We start from the raw sequence: 20,502 nt of genomic DNA on the forward strand, positions 1-20,502 counted from the left end.
AGGTGAATGATTCTTGGATTGATCAGCCAAGGTGTATGATTCCTTGATTGATAAGTTTAGGTGAATGATTCTTGGATTGATAAGCTCAGGTGAATGATTCTTGGATTGATAAGCTCAGGTGAATGATTCTTGGATTGGTAAGCTCAGGTGAATGATTCTTGGATTGGTAAGCTCAGGTGAATGATTCTTGGATTGATCAGCCAAGGTGTATGATTCCTTGATTGATAAGTTTAGGTGAATGATTCTTGGATTGATAAGCTCAGGTGAATGATTCTTGGATTGATAAGCTCAGGTGAATGATTCTTGGATTGGTAAGCTCAGGTGAATGATTCTTGGATTGATCAGCCAAGGTGTATGATTCCTTGATTGATAAGTTTGGGTGAATGATTCTTGAATTGGTGAGCCCAAGTGAATGGTTCTTGGATTGGTAAGCTCAGGTGAATGATTCTTGGATTGGTAAGTCAAGGTGAATAATTATTGGATTGATAAGTCAAGGTGTATGGTCCTTGGACGGATACGCGTCATGTGTTTACATGAGAGATCTCGCCTCTTGCATAGTTTGTGACATGTCCGAGGGGATATCAAAATGTAATTATTCCATTCTTTCTCAGGTCCGTGGAGGTAGCCTAGTGGTTAAAGTGTTCGCTCGTCACGCCAAAGATCTCTCAGTTCGTTTTCCCACATGGGTACCATGTGTGAAGCCCATTTCAGGCGTCCCCTGTCGTGATATTGGTGGAATAATGTTAAAAGCGACACACACACACACACACACACACACACACACACACACACACACACACACACACACACACACACACACACACACACACACACACACACACACGCACACACGCACACACGCACACACGCACACACGCACACACACACAAGGAAAAACAATCAATCATTCATTTAATCATTGTTTCTGTTTCTTCAGATGTGACGACATGTTCCTCTCAAGGAAACATAGAAGTAACGCATGGCTGTTGGTAACTGTAGCTCTCAAGTGGGGAGTCGTTGTGGTATGGACTCGGGAAGAGACACCTCATCATGACACAAGGTATATTTCAATCAAAATTATTAGATATTAGCCGTTGTTCGTGATTCATCTTTGTCAGTATTTATGAAGATGAACGTACCGTTTTCCATGAGACGGTTCGTAAACTACGGTGCACTTCAGTCTGACCCAACAATATTCTTACATTATAAATTAATCGTTAACCTTTCAAGCCATTTTCACACATACCGACATACCCGCGACAATGCATATATGTTTGTCTCTTTATTCGTCAGAATCACCTGTATTGTTAATCTACAGTGTTCTATCGTTTGAATCAATATGTCCAAACGTCCTGAGCTAGAATTTAAACTCGTCGACACAAAACATCTGTTTGCTATTTTCATAAAGTTTATTTTTTGTTGTCAGATTACCACAGTCTGATTCTCTTTGTGAGAAGCTGCAATACATGTCAGAGCCGACGATGTGCGATGCAAGTAAAACAGAAACACTACTAACCGGGATGTATACAAGAAATGTTCATAACCAAGACCAGAATATAAAACTGAACACAGCAAAGAAAATACCCAAGGTTTATATTTATTCCCTTCCTACAAGGTTCAACAAAGACATTGAAACATGTGTAAACTATGATGCCCAACCATATCTGTGTCTTCACTTACAAAATGGAGGTTTAGGAAAATTTATTTACAGGGAAGGGGAGATGGGAGTGTTTTATACCAATCAGTTCTCCCTGGAGGTAATTATTCACAACCAGCTTCTGCAGAGTCGATACCGAACCCTCAATCCAGAGGAAGCTGACATCTTCTACATCCCCGCCTACCTAGGCGTGTACTTCTTCTGCAGGTGGTCTACGACTATTGAACAATTACAAAATGAAATGTTCGATATTATAGATGCCATGCCATACTTTAGGCAAGGGAAGCCTCATATCTCAACACTTGCCAAAATTGAAAGGGAACAAGCAGCAAGCGACCACCCGTTACTCCAGAATGAAAAATGTCGAGACGTGACTTACCTTGTTATTGAAAAGGAAGCATACGCTTGGTACAGAAAGTTTCTAGGTATTGAAAACCAGAGAGTTATAGTGGTTCCTTATCCATCGTATGTGCATCTGTACAACACCAAAACAGCGTCACAGTCAATATCCTCACCTGGGTTAGAATCAAGGCAGTTGATGATTTTTGTCGCTGCCAGTGACCGTAGAACCAATGAATTCAGAAACATCATCATGGACCAGATGCCTCACAAAGTGGTGGATACTACTTATGAAAAGTTTGTTGAGCAAGTACAAGCTCAAGGAAAGGATACCCCAACACAGGTGATCCTAACAACAACAGAATGCCGACCTGGCCATGAGAACATCACAATTGGATGGATGCAGAAGTCCGTGTTTTGTCTTCAACCTCCAGGAGACTCTCCAACGAGGAAGTCATTTTATGACAGTATTCAGAGTGGATGCATTCCAGTCATTTTCAGATTTGCTGATCAAAATGTGGAATACCCCTTCCAAAGGGTACTGAATTATACTGAATTCATTGTGACGATTGATTCGGAACGCATAGAACGACATGAGCAGATTCGAGACATTTTAGAAGAAATTCCCAAGGATGAGGTGCATAGACTCCATCAGAATGTTCTTAAAGTTGCAAGGATGTTACAATACAGTGTTATCGAATCTGGCGACCAACCACGTTCTTATAGAGATGCTTTGGACATGATTATGGAGGAGGTGCAGGACATATATAATATATGAGGATGCTAGGATTAATTTGTGTGGATTTAGCTAAACTGTTCCAGCAAACAATGCACTGCCGGAGTTATGGTCAAGCATTATCGATTTGGATCAACAAGATCAGAGATGTGACACAATACATTACGATGAAACAAATTATAATGCTATCATCCGTAATGTCTTTCTCTGCTTGAGTTTTCAAAGTAGCGCTCAGGTATAATCCAGTAACATTGTCTGAAAATAATCAAATCTGGACCAGACAGTCTAGTAACTGATTTTATGGTGAAGAAGAGAACATATGTATTAGTTACAATGACTGTGATTTTCCCTACTTTTTCTAGGTTAATGGTCCATTAATGATTTCTATTTATAATCAAACAATTCTGAAGAAGGGCATTCAAGGTACTTCAAACATAAAAAATCCCCCCGTGCCAGACGGATATTCCGAACATAATTCAACATGTCAACCACCGAAGCTTACCTTCTATTTATCCATGTCAGGCCTGAAAATTGATTAAAAGTTGCAAAAGTGTTTAATAAGGCTCCAAGACTAGTTTTAGTTCCATTTATAAAGCATGATATTTCATTTCCAACCATAATCCCAAAATACCTGCAACCATGATGAAAAGATGATAATTCGATCCCCTTGAAGGCTGTCAGTGAAGCACCACTGTCAAGTCGTGTTTCTATGGTAATGCGGGTGTTTTTTCTGCACTTTTTAAAACTGTATTGAGTAGAAATGACAAGCACGTCTGAATGTCTTGCATTTTGGAGTGAACATTACTGGCCATATTTCTTAAATGTCATGCTTCTTGCAATTCGAACAACTGCCTGTTTGCGTTCATTCACAATGATTAATGACGCGGTGACATGTAACATCTGTTACACTTGGGATTAAACATTCTTGGTAAAGTACAAATTCTAGTACTTTAGTTGTGTTCCATCCGGGAATCGAATCCACTACCTCACTCATATGTCCATGAGGTGTATACTAGGAGCAACATAGGTATGGACATCAAAAGTTTCAGGTTATTACAGAAATGGTTGCACAGTGGTTCGGGGCGTTTGTGTAGCTTGGTGGTTAAAGCGTTCGCTCGTCACATCGAAGACCGGGTTCGATTCCCCACATGGGTACATGTGTAAGAAGCACATGTCACGTGTTCCACTGTGATATCGCTGGAATAAAACCATACTAGCACTCTCACATAGGTGTTCAGCAGTCGATGATTTAACCCTCTTGCGTGCCTCGTGACAAAGAAACCCCCGAGTGTTGTCTTACCCCGAAACACACAAAATAGTGAATAATGTTGTAGAATATATTGTTTGTTTGTTTCTCGTCAGAGTGGTGTTTCATTAGGTTAGATATTGAGGGACAAAGCTTCCGATCGGCCAGTCAAAGTCTCTGAAAAACAAGAAACTTGATACTCAGGTTACCGAACACAACATATACCACATGCATATATACATGTGTGCGACAAAGGGCAGATAACGTAAAAGGCAATTTGAAATGGCAGCAGTTATCTCCGAAACTAATGGTGCAACTCAAATGTCACAAACATTCTTGCTTCTGTCTTTAAGAAGCGATCAACGTGAAGCATAAATTCTTGATTTCTAAAGCGCTCTCTATAAACACACGTAAGTCGGTTACAACGATTGTGTTTGTTATTGCTGACTATGGTTTGTAACAGTAAATGGTCCTTTCATAGTCCAGAACCCGTCCAGGGCCTTAAATACTGAATAAACTGAATCTGAACCCGTGAAGATCCGGATTAGAATTGGTCTTCAGTAACCTATGATCGTCGTATGACTAACAGGATCGTGCGTTCAGACTGACTAGCTTCGTATCCCAATTACGTTAATGCGTAGATTGATGCTGATGGTGTTCATCACTGGATTGTCTTGTCCAGGCGCGACATGTACGACATATAGCTGGACAATTACACTTTACAGCTGATACTGAAATGCATTCGTAAACACTACACATGCCATACGTAAACCAAAGCGTAACATAACAGTTTGAAAAATGTATAAATATTGGTGGCAAGACATGTAATATTGTACGACACTTCAGTAAACTCGGAAATTTGCCTATAAACTCATCCCTTAACCGACACTCCATACAAAACGCTGACACCAGGTGTTATGTATCAACATCATTTCTCTAAAACTTAATGCATATGTTATACGATGTTGTAGCACGACAAAGAAGATACTCTATATAAACATATGTATAAACATCTCGTCTCCTCTTCTTTTCTTCTGTAAGTCTTAATACTCATACGATATTCTTGCACATGTCACAGCTGATATTCAGCATCTCGATCCTGCCCCTACTGGTTGTATTTGTCCAAAATTTCATACCTATTTTAGGCGACGTTCTAGCACGTCACAGATGTCACGTCCCTTCTGTATGTATGTCATGGGGTAGTAGATCTTTTTCACTGACGTGGTGTATGTGAGATATGCAGGAGCTCCCAGCATATAGCGCCACACGTGTTGTCAACATGTGCACACGCCCACAACGACTGAATCGTTAAGTATCCGCCAATATTCCTGGATACACCCCGATAACAAAAAGCAGTACTTAACGCTACCATTGCAAGGGATTCAGCAGACAAACGATGTTGTAATGACGACTGGGCTTAAACAAACCAAATGTGTTTACTCAAGCTGAATTACACCTGAAGTGTGATCATAAATTTGTTTGTCAGTGGCGGTACTCAGAGGGGAGACTTTCGTTATCAGTTGTGGAAATGATCCTCAGGGTATCACTGTAGCCCAGGTTACCGGGATATCTTTATAACACACGCTGAAATGCAAACATGGGGTATCAATGACATAAACACTTGTAGCGTATGAATTATCTCATGTATGTTTGCATAGTGGATAAATATTTATTTCTAATCGCAAGAAAAGTAGCACTTAAAAGTGAGAGTTAATATTGCCTCTCATTGATTTGAAACGATGCATCGAATTTTGTCACAAACTTTTATTATTTCTAACGTACAATGTATATAAAATAGCCCATTTAACCATCAGTGGGTGTTTCGAACCTTTCACATCCGGACAAAGAATAAATAAGGATATTGTTTTGGTTCTTAAAAAAACGTTTACATTTTCCTTACTGGTTACACCAAGAAAATGGTGCTGGATATCCAGAACTGATGAAACAGATTATAAATACCCTCAACTCCATATGTTTAACATTCTTTGTATAGATGCAAAAACAGCAGATATCTTCGTTAACTCATCACGTGACTTGTCATCGTGATGCCTGTTTTGGAGCACAGGCTTTGTGGCCGGCCAGTACTCAAATTTAGAGGTTTGATTTTAAACAACGCTGCAAAGATTTATGTTTCTAAAATACAAAATTCAGACAATTAAATGTGCAATCCATAGGTTGACCTCTCTTCGTTCATATTCACCCCTCGGTCGATCTGACACTAATTTCTGTGTGTGTGTATTAACAGCTTATGCCTAACATGCATATTACATATACTTGACTTTAACATTGTTTCGGAGTACAATTTACACGTTTTAACACCGAACAAGTCCGAAGATCGATCATAAAAGTTTGACGTTGTATAACTAACAGATCTATGTATACAACTCGAAGAAGATAAGAATGAGCACATTGCTATAGTTATGTGCTCATACTGTTTAAACACTGGTGACGAGAGATATGTATCGCATGAATGTCCGTAACGCCTCAGAACTCATATGTTATTTTGACATTACACTTTCCTACGGTCTGCAGTGAAAACGTACCGATGAATTACAACTTGTACAAAAATGAAGATCGAATTAAGTTAAGTGGGATTGCGATTCTTCATAATTTTGTCTTGTCAAATACAAATTTAAATCTCAGGGCTTTAATCAGTTTAGGATAAAAGTTGTTGAACACACGATAATACATGTAGTTTCAATCGTTATTATTGTTTGTATTACAGGTGATTACGCTCATGAAACGAAACACCGAGAACAAGCAGGGTTGGCCTAGGTTCACGCTCATCACGTACTGCACGAGCGTATTTTTGCGCTGTTCCAACTACTACGCCGACCCCCTTGTAATGCAAGCCAATAATAACGATTTGAATCTACGATCATTTGCTCATCAACTTTTATCTTGAATACAATACTGAGATTTAAATGTTCAACTGGCAAGGTAAAATTACGAGGATGTGCAATCGAAATGTCTCTTTCTCTGATTTACTGTATTGTTTAATGTGAAATCGGTACGTTTTCACTGCAAACTATAGTAAAGTACTTTTCCAGAACTTTAGTTCAGTCCCATCCAGGGTTCGAACTTGCACCCTCAGAGTCAGGCACCTAATCGCCAACACACAAGGCCAGCAGCCTAACCTCTCAGCTACTTGAGGGTGCAGGTCCGAATCATCGCCTGACATCGTCTGAAAGTTTACTTGGCCTGTCCCTGCGGACAATAGTCAATTTTCATGTCACTCGCAGTGTTCCACTTGTGAGCAAATCATCTCACGGTAGGTGAGTGATCCAAGCTGGCAGTGACAGAGAGCGGGTTTAAGCCAGAGATTAGTGCCACTCTATTAGTGTCTGCATAGCTGAATGCGACTGCAGCAATATAACCTGTCGATGATGACAGGTTAAATCTTTTGCAAAACGATTGTTTCTTTAATAGTTCATTAAAAAGTGTACAAGATTGGGATGCTTATTAATGCCCTGTGGATATCGACAGACAAATCTAGTCATAACCTGCTTTTTGTTCTTCAACGCCATAGAAACGGCGTAGTTGTAAGTCCAGACTTGATTATTTACACGACGTCGCCATATAGCTGGAATATTGATGAGCGAGACGTAAACTACATTCACTCCCTCACTTTATCACTGATATATTATCTGTATGTATAGGGTGTATTATCTATTACCACAGTGTAACACAGTTCTTTAAGGGGTTGTCCATGCATGAGACCCAAAGGTGTGGTTGCAGTGTACTATTGGTGCACAATGGGATGAGGTAACAAAAGACAATCTGTCTCTGTGGTTACCATATATATTGTCCCACTCGTTGTCATAACACGTTCGATTTGCAACACAAAATGTCGACCTGTAGAGAAGGAGCACAATGTGACTCAGCAGGGTGTCGCTATCTGTATTCACGTAAACTACATTCAAACTACTTTCTCATTAGCTAGGCGAACACGTGTATATCTGTGTGATGCAACTAATTCAAAGAAAGAACTATGTTGGCAGCGTGTGGTCCTGTGCACAGAGCTTATGTCGGAAATCATTTAAGTATAGCAGTGTTGGGCGGAGAGATCCTGGATGGGTAACCGTGTTTGACAGCTTGACTCTTGAGAGTTTCGTGGACTTCGGCCATGCCCCACAAATAAGCACATGTGATACATGTGGTCTCACCCTGGGTAAGGCCTCTGTTCACCCAGCAGAAAATGGGTACCCGATGAGATGAGTCATGTGACTATTAATCTTTTAGTGCCTCACAGACAGTTGGGGTTATCCTGGATGATACTTCTAATGCAGATTTAATTACATCATCTAGTGAGCAACTAGTCAAATGGATACTTGGCGCTTAATAAATGAATTATTATTAGTATTTTTAAAGTTGTTTACTCCTTCACGTTTCAAATAAAATGCTTTGTTTGTTTCTCGTTTAACGCCGCTCTGAGCAATATTCCAGAGTTATGACGGCAGTATGTGTGAACCAAGTCAGCAAGCCTGATAATTTGATCACCTTCTATGACAAGCAGTGGTTGAAGATCAATTCCAGCAAAGATTAGAAACATACACACTTCAGCTGTTACATTCAAGATAATATATATCTTCCAGTTCACATGACATGCTACGTGTCATGCATATATTGATGACAGACTTTGATTGCGGGGCACTAGTTTGAGTTCGATATATTGATGACTTATTCATGTTCTTCTGACAATAGCTATGCTTCTTCCTGTAAAAAGCTGTCCTGTGGTCGTTTTATTAACTGTGAAAGGCTAGCAAGATGACCATTCTTGAAGAAAGCTTCAGTCGGTCACTCTTTCGAAAGCAATAATGTTGATGACGTTAGAGGGAAACAATGCTTTACTTGAACGTATAATCTCCTGTACCTGTTCTCACCCAGCGTTAATTTGGAATACGATTGTGTGGGTGTTGAGCGTCTGGTTTAGCACCTAAACGATGCGCCCTTACAATATCGATGAAGTCAAGGTTCCATCAGCAATGTGTGTTCGAGAGTGAAGAGCAGAACAGAAAATCTCACTTATCTCTTTAACCCTATAACACACAACATTGTCTCTGCGACTGTATGATCGGACTATATAGGCATCCTGCAAGCGAGAGACTCCTGAACCAGTGGGTCACTAGTGCCACGTCTTGGAGATGGTGATGGTAGTTAGGAAACATACACAAACGAGTTGTCAAGGTCACCCAGACTTAAAAAATATGTCAGACAATCCTAATATACCATTTGTTTTTCAGATAGCATGGGCATCATATGTGTTATAGAACACAATCTGAAAATGTGCCATTTTGTAGTTTCCGATTTCATCTCTGATAAACGTCACTTACGTTAAATTGTTTCTTGTTTCTATTATGCAGATTAAACAGGATGTTGACTATTGTACTTGAGTGAACTGACTGCCTCATCGGTCTGCTTGATGGTACCCTGCCTGGACTTCGGTACTGACCAGGTGAACAAGAATACATGGGGTATCCATGTGAAATCTCAGTGGTCTTGCGCAATAAATCTTGCATTATCCCAGGTATGCACGCACACGGAGACGTTTAGAATTGATCCTCAGTAACCCATGCTTGTCTAAGGGTGCGACTGACGGGATCGGATGGTCAGGGTCGCTGACTTGTTCATCTGTTCATATAGTGCCGAATCCGCAGAAAACTAAACTCTCTCATTCACACACGCACGTACGCGCGCAGTGGCGTACAATACAGCGAAGAACGTTTATATCGAACCCTTTTATAACGAACGGATGGATGTAGGTAACATTAGTCACCTCCCTTACCAGTTCCCTAATGGAGAGGTTTAACTGGGCAGTAAAACGCCAGTGTACGATGTACATAATCACGCGCATATACACCACGTGAACACTTCAGAGAGTTTGTCCGAAATGCGGTACCTGTTTGTCTCCAATCACTGGAAAAAGCCCAAAAACATCAATAAACAATACTGTATGTGAGACTGAAATGATACAACCATATTTGAATTAACGAAAATCATCAACAGTATTTTGTGGTTTTCTTCATGTGTCATATGTATGATTTATTATCGTATTGTAGTTTAAACATTGTTTATAAATAAAGTCACAATATTTTCTCATTACAGATCACTGTTTTATTTGTATTCCGTCAACGCCTTGCTTGCATATATTATGACGTATATAAAACCACGTTATCATAAACCCTGCTTACTGATGAAACATTTAGCTGGTTTCACCTGTGGAGAAGAATTTCGCAACAACACCCTAAAGAGTTAAATTGCTGTTTACATTGAGAAAAAGCTGTTTCTTGTCACGATATTGCGAGTTCTCATCAACAATAACGGTTAAACGTATGTTCTAATTGAACTGCATCACATTTTCGGGGTCCTTCAAAATAAGAACGATTTGTTTTTTGCAGACCTCAAAGAGCAATGGCACCGAATCATGACCTATTTGTACCAGCTTGAACTCGAGGACTGTATTTGACACTGGCCGTCTGTTGCTTAGGTATACGTGTTAGTAGATACAAGCATCAGGTCGTTACCAAGTCAGCTCATTCGTTCAAGATTGACACCAGTTACCTCTCTTTTGTTCGTAGCAACGAATGCCAATGCTCGAAGGTTACTAGTCTGTCTCAGAGTTCCTGAACCACATTATATTCCCTGCGGGCTGGCACTCCCTGCAATGCTAAAGCCCTAAAAATGCAATTCTAGAGATTTCCCTTTTCAATTCTCGAAACATTCGTAGCCTTACGAACTTCTAAAGCCCATTCTTAACACATTGGCTACGATCAAAAGTTACGAATTCTCAGGGCTACGCGATTTCGAGAATATGGACCCAGGTTATATCAGCAGCATCACGGCGTTCTTGCCAAGGACGAGTCTCAGAGAGGTCCGTGAAAATCCGGATGAGAATTGTTCTTCAGTAACCCATGCTTGTCGTAAGAGGCGACTAACATGATCGGGAGGTCAAGCTCGTGGAATCGGTTTACACATGTCATCGTACCCCAAACACGCAGATGCTCATGCTGTTGATCACTAGATATTGTTGATCAATGACATTCCAAGGCTGGAATATTTACAGACCGCCGCCATGTAGCGGGAGTATTGTATGTACGTCGTTAAACACCAAATAAATATTTGCTTTTTGTCATCACCACAGGGAATCGTAGAGAAATGGAGCACTCGCGCCCCTATTTCTCACAACGTCCTGATGGCGATGCTCGTAACACTAACCGCTCGGTGAGTCTGGACAAGTCTCGATTATTTACATCGTGGTATTTTTGCATTATTGCATAGCGAGGATATAAACAAGAAACAACAAATCATACATGGAAACAGATCACTTCCTCTTTCCCTTGTCTGTTTGTTTCTTTGGTTTTTTTTGTTTTTTGTTGTTTTTTTTTCAGTAAATAGAATTTCAAATTGATATCGAATACTGATATTGTTATCATTCCTGGAAATGTGAACGATAGGTTCAAGACATCAATTTGAGTTGTAAAATATGACTACATTTTTATCTCTTCATCCAAACAGGTTCAACCTCAATCAAATAACAACAATGGAATATCTTTAAAAAAAAGAAAAAAAGAGGGTTACATATACATATTTTTTATGAATACGATAAAAAGAAAAATGAAGAAAATCATAGAAAGCCAGGGAAAAACAAAACTTAGGCAAACATACAAAGAAACATTTTATCAAAACCATAAACGGAGAAAAGTAGCTTCTATTTACACCATTTGGTTGTTGGAGGGTAAAGGATGTCAATGTCTCGACCATTATTGATGGCATTTTGAGGAGATGGAGAAAAGACACAAGGATCGGTATCTTCGGAACTGAAACTATCATACCAGCATCACAGGAATAAATCCACTCTGAAATGAAGACTGCAAACATATCTGAGCAAGTGTTCATTCAAACAGCCACCGTAAATCCCACTGCAGCTGTATAAGCATTGAAGCTCACAAATCTGTTTCAAAAGGAAAGAAGGTATTTTTGGCCAAAGCACATTGAATATTTATCTGAAAACTGACAACGACGATATCCTATTTGTAATTTACAAAACACCGTGGACAGAAAAGTCAACGTCACTGTCGTTTGTTGTGGAACATCTTAACCAAAAAGATCCGGCCACGGAACATTCAATGCTCCAATGGTTGACTCTTTTGAACAGGTGTTCTGAAACGAAACCTGTTGAATATCACCATCACCTTACGAGTTGTATTGCTCAAGAAAAGAGATCCTCGCATCTTTGCGTTTCAGATGCGTGGCCGATTTTGAACAGTTTGCTGAAAAGGTTTGTCATCACTTTCTTGGGACGTGACATCTTGTTGAGCTTTTTGTCCTGTGTCTTGTCTCGGTCAGGTCGCAAGCGGAGTCGGATCTGGCTGAGAATCCCAACGATGAGGTCATCCACTCGGTGGTTCAAGGCAATAGAAATCTCCACATACTTGCAGTCGTATTTGCAGGCAATTGCAATGGCATCTGTGGATAAACAGGATTGGTAATTATTGCTGTTGTCTCTACAAGAAAACATACGTGAGTGACTTTTATGCTGCTTTTATCAATATTCTATTAATGCTAATATCAATAGCACAGCAGAGGACACCAGAAATGGGCTTCAAACATTGTAGCTATGTAAACAATCGAACCAGAGTCTTTGGCGTGACGAGTGAAAGCTTTAACCACTAGGCTACCCCACTGCCCACAAGATTATTAAATAATGACGTTTTATCATAAATCAGCATAAAAAACATAAATAAAATACACCATTATCTTAATATATTCCTTGAAATCTACGTTTCACAAAACATAAAGTATGTACACCAACATCAGGAGTTGGCTGAATTGAAACGCGAAAAGTTTACTTAATGAGGGCGGAAAATAATATTGACTGACATCACAGGTATGTTTTGGACCTTATATGTTAGCAGTGTTTTGACAACTGTTCAGCCTGGTAACGTTTTGATAACGCTTGTAATTTTCTTTCGTACGAAAATCCATAATATTCCCAACATGTTTTGCTTTCATTACTAATGGCAATGAGTAATTCGAGTGGTCCCTCCAGCCAATTGCCATAATATACGTAGATATCAAAACAGTGCAGCTCATCCAAATGACATTAAATCTGCTCAATGTCATCAGCATATGTTTAGCGTGATGGCCCAAGAAATGATCAACAACGAACACGATTGTTTGACTCTCTCTAGAGATACACCCATTAGTAAATTAGAATGATTAATGTTATCATGGCAGCAGGACTTCGCCATCTTTACAAGGTTGTGTGGGAGTTGGTCTGTATAACGTTGCGTGTGAGAAATTCCCAACAGAGCTCATCATTCGAACAGGTAATTACCGAATGACGGGAGAATGAGAAAATGACCCTGAGTAACACATTATTCGCAGCCCAAAGTATCCAAACTACAGCTGATCGAGTTAGAAGATGTCTTAGAATTTAATCTTATCGACGTCCATCTTGTTCTAACGCCCACGCCATAAGCAACCTTTACAAAAGGAACTGACGTTTGGTTGTTTGAGATTGTGTCTACGTATTTTACGGTACATGTATTACGTTTTGTTGTTAAGGCAGGTGTATTATGGAGGGTTTTGAATTATATATGGGAATATCATTTCCTAGGGTTTAACGGTTGATACTAACTAATTCTGGAGATAACGCGATCTCTTTGAGCGTATGTCAGTATGTCAGTTACACAACGACGTGTCAATTGGGTGCAGACGTCTAAAGACATTTATGTCGTTGATGAAATCTACAAATGAGTGAGTGTGGTTTTACGCCGCTCTTAACTATATTTCAGCAGTATCACTTCGGGGCTCGCCAGAAATGAGTTTCACATATTGTCCCCACGCGGGGCACTGAACCCAGGTTTTAAACGTGACGAGCAAACGCTTTAACACCACTGAGCTACCCCACTCCCCACACGAAGCCCGCTAGAACCTTTGGAAATCGTTTAACACCGAAACCCTTTAGATAACAAGAACACTTCGATCGAACACTTTATCGTGGAAAAAGCTGAACTTGTTCTTCAGGTTTATCATACCTCTTTCAGATATGTGCCTCCGCCGTACAAGGTCGGTCTTATTGGCGACCATGATGATAGCGCTGTTGTTTCCGAGGTCGGTTCGAATGTGACGAACCAAGGTTTTGGCCATTTCAAAAGTTGTGATGTCGGTTAGAGAGAACACAACCAGAAAACAGTCAGGTTTGACTCTTTCGATGTCACCCATCTGGAAATGGAAACGAAATGGATAATTATATGGCATCAATTAAAACAACAATTACTACTACTACTACTACTACTAGACAATCTAGTGATCAACAGCATGAGCATCGATCTGCGCAATTGGGAACCGATGACATGTGTCAACCAAGTCAGTAAGCCTGACCTCCCAATCCCGTTAGTCGCCTCTTATGACAAGCATGGGTGAATAAAGATCAATATATTATTCTACCCCGGGCCTTCACGGGTCGTCTCAGCATAACGTTATTGTCACAGGATCTGATGACATTAGGACTCCAAAAGGCAGCTACCCTGAACAGCAGCGTCTGAAACGACCAGCCCATCCCTACCCTAATCTATGCCATATGCGCAACTCAATAACGTATTAAAGATTAGTATTCAAAAAATGAGGCTAACGTGAGTTATTCTGGAAGGCAGTTATCACGAAGGCAGGCAAAGTTTGTCTTTTACAGTACAGGTATTCCTATATGGAGAATTATACCTCGATCGAACACTTTAACAAACTATTAGGCGCCTTACAGCGAGGACCGGGACTTATTTGTCCATCGGGGGATGATAACGTTAGTACCTGATTATTTGGTACTTCTACAGCCATTAGACATTCCTCAATTCTTACTGCTGCCAGCAGATGCTTTCGTTTCCCTAACGCAAGCTCTAAATCTTTTCATCCTTAACAAACATGTTCTGAAACCAGAACATTTCCCTAAACGTTTCACCAACGCTGTGGAAAAAATAGAATTAAGCGTAACACCGATCATATCTTCTTTCGCACGTACACACATTCTCAGAATGGAGAAGTCGATTGAAAGCCTCGGAAGTGAGGACTTCTCAGACAAGTGACGAGAGGGTTATTTTAGGTAACTGTGAAGTAACATGCCCGTTGTACGAGAAAACAGGATATACCGAGCACGAATAACTCTCCTCTGGCCCTTAACGCGGTAAAGTTGATGGAGGTAGCACAGAGCCTTGCGTAACTCCCGTGTTAAGTCTGCTTGTTGAAGTATTTCCCATGTGGCACAAGGAGATGGTTCGTCATTAGCTTCGGTACTCTCTGACACTCTACAGCCACGTTACATTGATATCCCCATCATTATTTGTGCTAGAGATATGTGGCAGTGTTGTGTAATATTTTAGCGGGGAGGCCAGCTGGGATTCTGGGTTATATCAGTAGATGACTAGATTTGGTAATCAGTGAACTGTCGGGGTAAGGAAAGCAGAGACTTTTGCTTTTCTTTTGGGAGCCAACATCAGTTATGTTTCACAAGAGTCACTTGTTCATTCTCTGTATGTGTGTAGATTTTATAGTTATGTAGAAAGCGGTCAGGCAAATGAAAGTATTACATGAAAACTGAATTGTTTTCTTTTATTTGTTCTTTAACGCCACAATCAGCAATAGTCCAGCAGCTGCATGGCGATATCTGAGATTGACCGAGTTTGGAAACGGCAAGCTAGTGACCAACAGCATGAGCATCAAACTACGTAATTAGGACATGTGTCAACCACCAAGTCAGAGAGTCTGACCAGCCAAATCCGTTAGACGCCTCATACGATTTGTCTGAGCCCCGGAACTTCACGGTGAATATGTTCTGAGACACACGACTAAAATGAGTCGCTATAGCTCTGAAAGGTTAAGGTCCAAAATGCAGCTTTGAGCCCTGTTAAATATAATATCGTCGAAAACTGCTTCCTTATTGTTTAGCTATTTACAGAAGCAATGTATCCATTGGATGGATCGTTTACCGTTAGATTGACGTACTTAATGCAAATTGAATTAGCATAGAAGTCAATCGGACTTTGAACGATGGGAATCAGCCTCCCGAGGATTGTTAACTTTGTCTCAGTAGTTGACTGTAGCAACGTGGAGATTAAGCACACTATTGTTGCTGTCTTGTGACATAAGTTTTAATTACATTGAACAAAAATATAATAACTGAGCCTGAAGCGTAAACGGTTCCATACAAATGTTGAAAGAGTTGTTTTGGAAAGTGTATTTCGGGTCCTATCAGTCTTATGTGGGTGGAAATTAGCTTCCATTAAATGTGGATTGTGAGGTAAAATACACGCGGATGTAGTGCCGATACATCGAGCATCACGAACAGCTCAGTTGTGTGATCCTAACCACGATCTGTTAGTGAGTGAGTGTATTTGGTTTTAAGCCGCTTTTAGCAATATTCTAGCAATATCACGGCGGGGGACATCAGAAAATGGGCTTTAAACATTGTTACCCTGTAGGGAACCGAATCCAGGTCTTTAGCGTTACGAGCGGTCGATTTAACCACCAGGCTACTCCAAATGATGACCTACTTATCAATGACTGGTCATGCCAATGAACGCTCTTTTCAAATTGAATTGCAGCATCTCATTTAACACGCCTATTTTTCAAATCTTATTTTGGACACAAATACTCTTTTAATTTCTGGTTGTTTTGGTGTTATATTAACACAGTAGTTAGTGGAAAGGTGTGAGTATAGTTTTAAGCCGTTCTTAGCAACAGCAGTTCGAACGAGGGCCTGATGAGCGGACACATTAACGACTAAGCTAAAAAGAAGATAAAATATGATCGATGAATATGTAAAACAAGATGGCATGTATCATCCTGCTGTCACCGGTAATCCGTTCCTAATTATGTTTAATCATCATTCCGATTATGTCCATGTAGAGTCAGTAGGTTCGGCCCAAGGAAGACGGGGTGTAAAGTACTAAACATAAGTCTCGTATACAAGACCTGAAACTATTACACCGGAAAATCCCAAGTACAGTTTCAGTCGATCTATATTCCTGCAGTTTGGGATGAAGATGGTTATAAAATCTAGGTGCTGTTTAGTGGTATGTTTAAATTCAGTAAATCGGAAAACGAGTAAATCTTCTTTGTGCATGCTTACATGTAATCACTGTGTCATATGTTAATATGCGCATTTGATCACACTGCATGTTTTGTTTTGCTTGTTTGCATGGAAGTACTGATTAAACAGCATTCATGAATATTCATGATACTATTGACTACTTTTGTATCGAACACGTATATGCCGAACTACGGTTGTGATGAACTGGATTTATTAATGCAGCCACTTACTATATATTTCAGCAGAATGCGTTATGCCTAACTACTGTTATGACGAGCTATGGACACGCAGAAATACGGTTATGCCGAACTTCGGTTACGCCAAACTGAAATTAGGAGCTTGTTATAATGGTAGGTTCTTGTATTAACACAATACTGTTACCATTTGGAATCCCGGGCGGCAGTGTATACGTTACGGTAGTTTGTGAAAAACGAGGGTGGCTAGACTAGGTCTAGAAGTGCGCGGTTAGCGTCTGGAACAATCTGGGCACGGATCTTCGTTCTGGTGAATGATATCTTTCACTAACGACTATAGGTCACATTGACCTCAGTTTGCTGAGATGAACCCTGAGAAATGTAACAGATCAGCTGTTCTTTTCAGCGATATGGCAAAGGTATCGTTGTTTTGACCCAGTAAATACAGACAGCATGAAAGGATAGTTTGAACATGATATCGTTTCAGATTCGTGTCGGAGATGAATGGTGATTTTTTTTGTGTTTCTAGACTGTAGCCCTTTGATGGAAAGATTAGACAGGAAAATACTGCTCTGTTTTCGGATGGATTATACGAAGCTTATCTAGCATTTAGACTGTGAAATGAAAATATTTTACAGGAAAAGCGTTTCTAAGTTCTGCAAATAAAAAACCCAATAAAATGGAGTCCAGAAAATTGCGGATTCCTGCTACGTATTCTAAAGTTGCACTGGGTGCACTGGGCATGTCTGTTTAGAGTCTGCATGACGGCGTGGTGGTGTGACATGATGGTGTGACATGGTGGTGTGACATGATGGTGTGACATTATGATTTGATTTTAGATTTAAACATATTTATTCAAGAGAATGGATTGGGAACAAGTTATTCCAACTTAATGATGGTGTGACAGGATTGTGTGACATGATGGTGTGACATGATGGTGTGACATGATTGTGTGACATGATGGTGGGACATGATTGTGTGACATGACTGTGTGACATGATGGTGTGTCATGATAGTGTGACATGATGGTGGGACATGATAGTGGGACATGATGGTGGGACATGATTGTGTGACATGACTGTGTGACATGATGGTGGGACATGATTGTGTGGCATGATGGTGTAGCATGATAGTTTGTCATGATGGTGTGGCAGGATGGTGTACCATGATTGTTTGAAATGATTGTGTGACATGATGGTGTGGAAGGGTGACGTGACATGACAGTGTGGCACAATGGTGTCACATGATTGTGTGACATGAAGGTGTTTTTATGATTATGTGAGCTGCTCCGACACTGCTGTTGTTGTTCAGGTAGGCTGGGGTAAATTTCAAAGCAGGGAAGCCTGTTTTCTATCTAAAAGCGCTGGGACGTAGCCCAGTGGTTGAAGCATTCACCTGTTCACATTCCGACATGGGTACAATTTTGCGTCCCCCGCTTTGATGTTGCTATAATGCAACTATCGCACATAAATACACTCACTATCTCCTCGGTCACTCAAATTTAACGAACGTGAGAATTACCCAGCAATAACAATACGCACGCAATGCTAAGCACGCATTAGCCACCACATGTTCATTACTATCAAACAAAATCCATGTAAATTTCTTCTCAGAAATATATATTATTCAAAAAGGTCAGACGTTTCACCGAGTTAACATGCTCGTTAATATAATAGCGAACTTGGTTGACATGTGCATATTGAACAGATTGCGAGTAGATATGACCTCGAGATGGAGTTTGGCATATAAGGAAAGCAACCCAGGAGAATTGAAACGTTGCTTTCTCAACTCATGTGATTAGAGAAACCTCCTACTACTAGTAGTGTCTTCTAAAGGTGACACACCCAGTGCGTCTGTGTGGCGCGACTACCAGTGCGATGTTGGAGGTGTGGACCCGATAGTGGTATAAATTAATTGTGTATGATTTAATTATCAATAATTTATTTGACAATTCAGGAGATCTGGATTAGGAGACGCTCGTTTTAAATTAATCAATAAGTCAGTTTAAAACACAATGAGGATAAGGTGGGGTTTTGGGGGAGATCAATGTACCAGTCTAACTTGGGATCGTGGGTGTGTTTCAGTGTGAATATCAAACCGGTTTGAAACGTGAAGATCCGGTCAGAAGTGGTCTTCAGTAACCCATGCGTTTCGCACGAGGCGACTAGCGGGTTCGGTTGGTCAGGTCAGGTCACTGACTTGGTTGACACAAGTAATCGTATACAAATATGGTAGATACTTGCACATGATAGCGATCACTTGATGGCCTGGTCCAGGCTCGGTTACGTATAGACCGCCGCCATATAGTTGGATTGTCCTGAGCGATGATTTAGACACACAACCCAACTAGTTTAGGGGATGGCATTGTGTAATCACACTTTATTAAAGCTGGTAATTCACCAAGTCTTTCACGAATGACCCACATGAGTGACAATTCAACTGCATATCGACATTTGACCCTAATCAACAAAATGGATTATATCTATACTCTTAAAAAAAGTAGGGGAACTGTACTTTCAATGTACGGTTGTCGAAACTGGGAGATATATGGGATTGAATCATTGTTGATACAATAATAATGGATGTTTTGTAATGTATCACCACATGGATTTCAGTCAAAGCAAAGTTGTTCGTTCAGTTATCCCCCTTGTTAGGTGACCGGAGTATGACATGAACATAAATTGGTCTCATGATGTTCGGTGTGTTCACATCATTAATCTCATCTCATTCACACACTCATTCACTTCTCTTCTGTTTAAATGTTGGGGTCAATAGTTCCCCAGTCATCTAAATTAAGAGTTGCATCCCTTAGACGTTCCGGGATCCGAATATCATATTTTCGAACTCCTAAATTGGCTTCAAGGTGTTCCCAGCATCATGTTCGCAGGCTTCACCACTCGCATACTCCCTTACATTGTGTTTTCCATTCTGGTCGCTATCTAGAAAACATTCGCACGACATCTTAATGTGGGTTTTAATTATTTATGTGTTATTTAATTCCGTTCTTGCTTTTTGAGCTATGGCCACATATTCACGCGGAGGGTTCTCTTTCGCAAGTAATCAAGGAAATGACGCCAATTTCACGGAAACCTTGACCGTCTTTGTAGGCCTTGACTGCCTTCCCGGCGTATCAACTAATTGCATCCTGGCTTTCCATTACCAAAGAAATATCGATTGCTTCAATGTACTTTTAGCTACCAGGAGGGTGTAACTGTGTGTCATATGCATCCCTCCTATCCTGTCTTT

The 20,502-nt window shown here is 40.3% G+C and overlaps 2 protein-coding genes across 5 annotated transcripts in view; one reads left to right on the plus strand and one right to left on the minus strand.

The window, feature by feature from the left end:
• The window catches only part of LOC137258263 (uncharacterized), a 24,313-nt gene extending 20,356 nt beyond the window's left edge, over window positions 1-3,957 (plus strand). For all 4 annotated transcript variants that reach the window (XM_067795872.1, XM_067795868.1, XM_067795870.1 and 1 more), the window contains 2 exons: window positions 938-1,060; window positions 1,427-3,957. In XM_067795872.1, the coding sequence (XP_067651973.1) occupies window positions 948-1,060; window positions 1,427-2,774 (1,461 nt within the window). In that variant the 5' untranslated portion in view covers window positions 938-947 and the 3' untranslated portion in view covers window positions 2,775-3,957. The remainder of the gene's footprint in view (window positions 1-937; window positions 1,061-1,426) is intronic.
• A 7,683-nt stretch (window positions 3,958-11,640) lies between these two features.
• LOC137258828 (GTP-binding protein Rit1-like) overlaps window positions 11,641-20,502 on the minus strand; it is a 40,094-nt gene continuing 31,232 nt past the window's right edge. The window contains exons 3-4 of the mRNA XM_067796521.1: window positions 14,019-14,205; window positions 11,641-12,444 (exon numbers count right to left, since the gene is read on the minus strand). Coding sequence (XP_067652622.1) covers window positions 12,188-12,444; window positions 14,019-14,205 — 444 coding nt within the window. The 3' untranslated portion in view covers window positions 11,641-12,187. The remainder of the gene's footprint in view (window positions 12,445-14,018; window positions 14,206-20,502) is intronic.

The sequence above is a fragment of the Haliotis asinina genome, chromosome 12 (genome assembly GCF_037392515.1).
Source record: "Haliotis asinina isolate JCU_RB_2024 chromosome 12, JCU_Hal_asi_v2, whole genome shotgun sequence".
Classification (NCBI taxonomy): Eukaryota; Metazoa; Mollusca; class Gastropoda; order Lepetellida; family Haliotidae; genus Haliotis; species Haliotis asinina.